General features: G+C 42.6%; 1 protein-coding gene across 1 annotated transcript; it reads right to left on the reverse strand.

The window, feature by feature from the left end:
* Positions 1-253: 253 nt before the first annotated feature.
* LOC102282737 (histone H4) lies at positions 254-574 on the reverse strand. Its single transcript, XM_014478765.2, has one exon. The coding sequence runs from the start codon at positions 572-574 to the stop codon at positions 254-256; it is 321 nt and encodes a 106-aa protein (XP_014334251.2).
* Positions 575-812: the final 238 nt, after the last annotated feature.

An 812-nucleotide genomic window follows, 5' to 3' on the forward strand; every position in this document is an offset into this window, starting at 1 on the left:
AAATTAAATATATAAAGCTGAATAAAAACACACGGTATTGTGTGAAAATTTTACAATAGCAAAATCTATAAGATGTAGGTAAAACAGTGCTTAAAAGAAGTTTTAAAGCACTGAATGCTTACATTATAAAAAAGGAAAAGTCTCACATCAGTAAATTAAATTCTTTTTTTTTTCTCTCTCTCTTTTTTTTTTTTTTCTGGCCCTGAAAAGGGCCTTTGGTTGAAATCAAGCTCCTGAGAGCAAACTGGAAAGCTTAACCGCCAAAGCCGTAGAGAGTACCGCCCTGGCGCTTGAGAGCGTAGACCACGTCCATAGCGGTGACTGTCTTCCGCTTGGCATGCTCGGTGTAGGTGACCGCGTCCCGGATCACGTTCTCCAGAAACACTTTCAGGACCCCGCGGGTCTCTTCGTAGATGAGCCCGGAGATGCGCTTCACACCACCACGACGAGCCAGGCAGCGGATAGCAGGTTTAGTGATGCCCTGGATGTTGTCGCGCAGAACCTTGCGGTGGCGCTTAGCGCCGCCTTTCCCCAGACCTTTGCCGCCTTTGCCGCCTTTGCCGCGTCCAGACATGGCTTCACGAAAAGTAAACCAACAGCAACTGTGTAAATTAAATTCTGACCTCAAGACCCAAGGAAGAGGGGAAAGAGCAAAACAAATATAAATGAGTGAGTAAGAAAGAAAAGAGAAGAAATCAGTAAAATCAAAGGCAGAAGTATGATAGAAAATATCAATAGAACATGAAGCTGGCTCTTTAAGAAACATTCAAATTAATAAACTTCCAGTGAGTTTGGTAAATATAAAAAGAAAA

This window comes from Bos mutus, chromosome 1 (assembly GCF_027580195.1).
Source record: "Bos mutus isolate GX-2022 chromosome 1, NWIPB_WYAK_1.1, whole genome shotgun sequence".
Classification (NCBI taxonomy): domain Eukaryota; kingdom Metazoa; phylum Chordata; class Mammalia; order Artiodactyla; family Bovidae; genus Bos; species Bos mutus.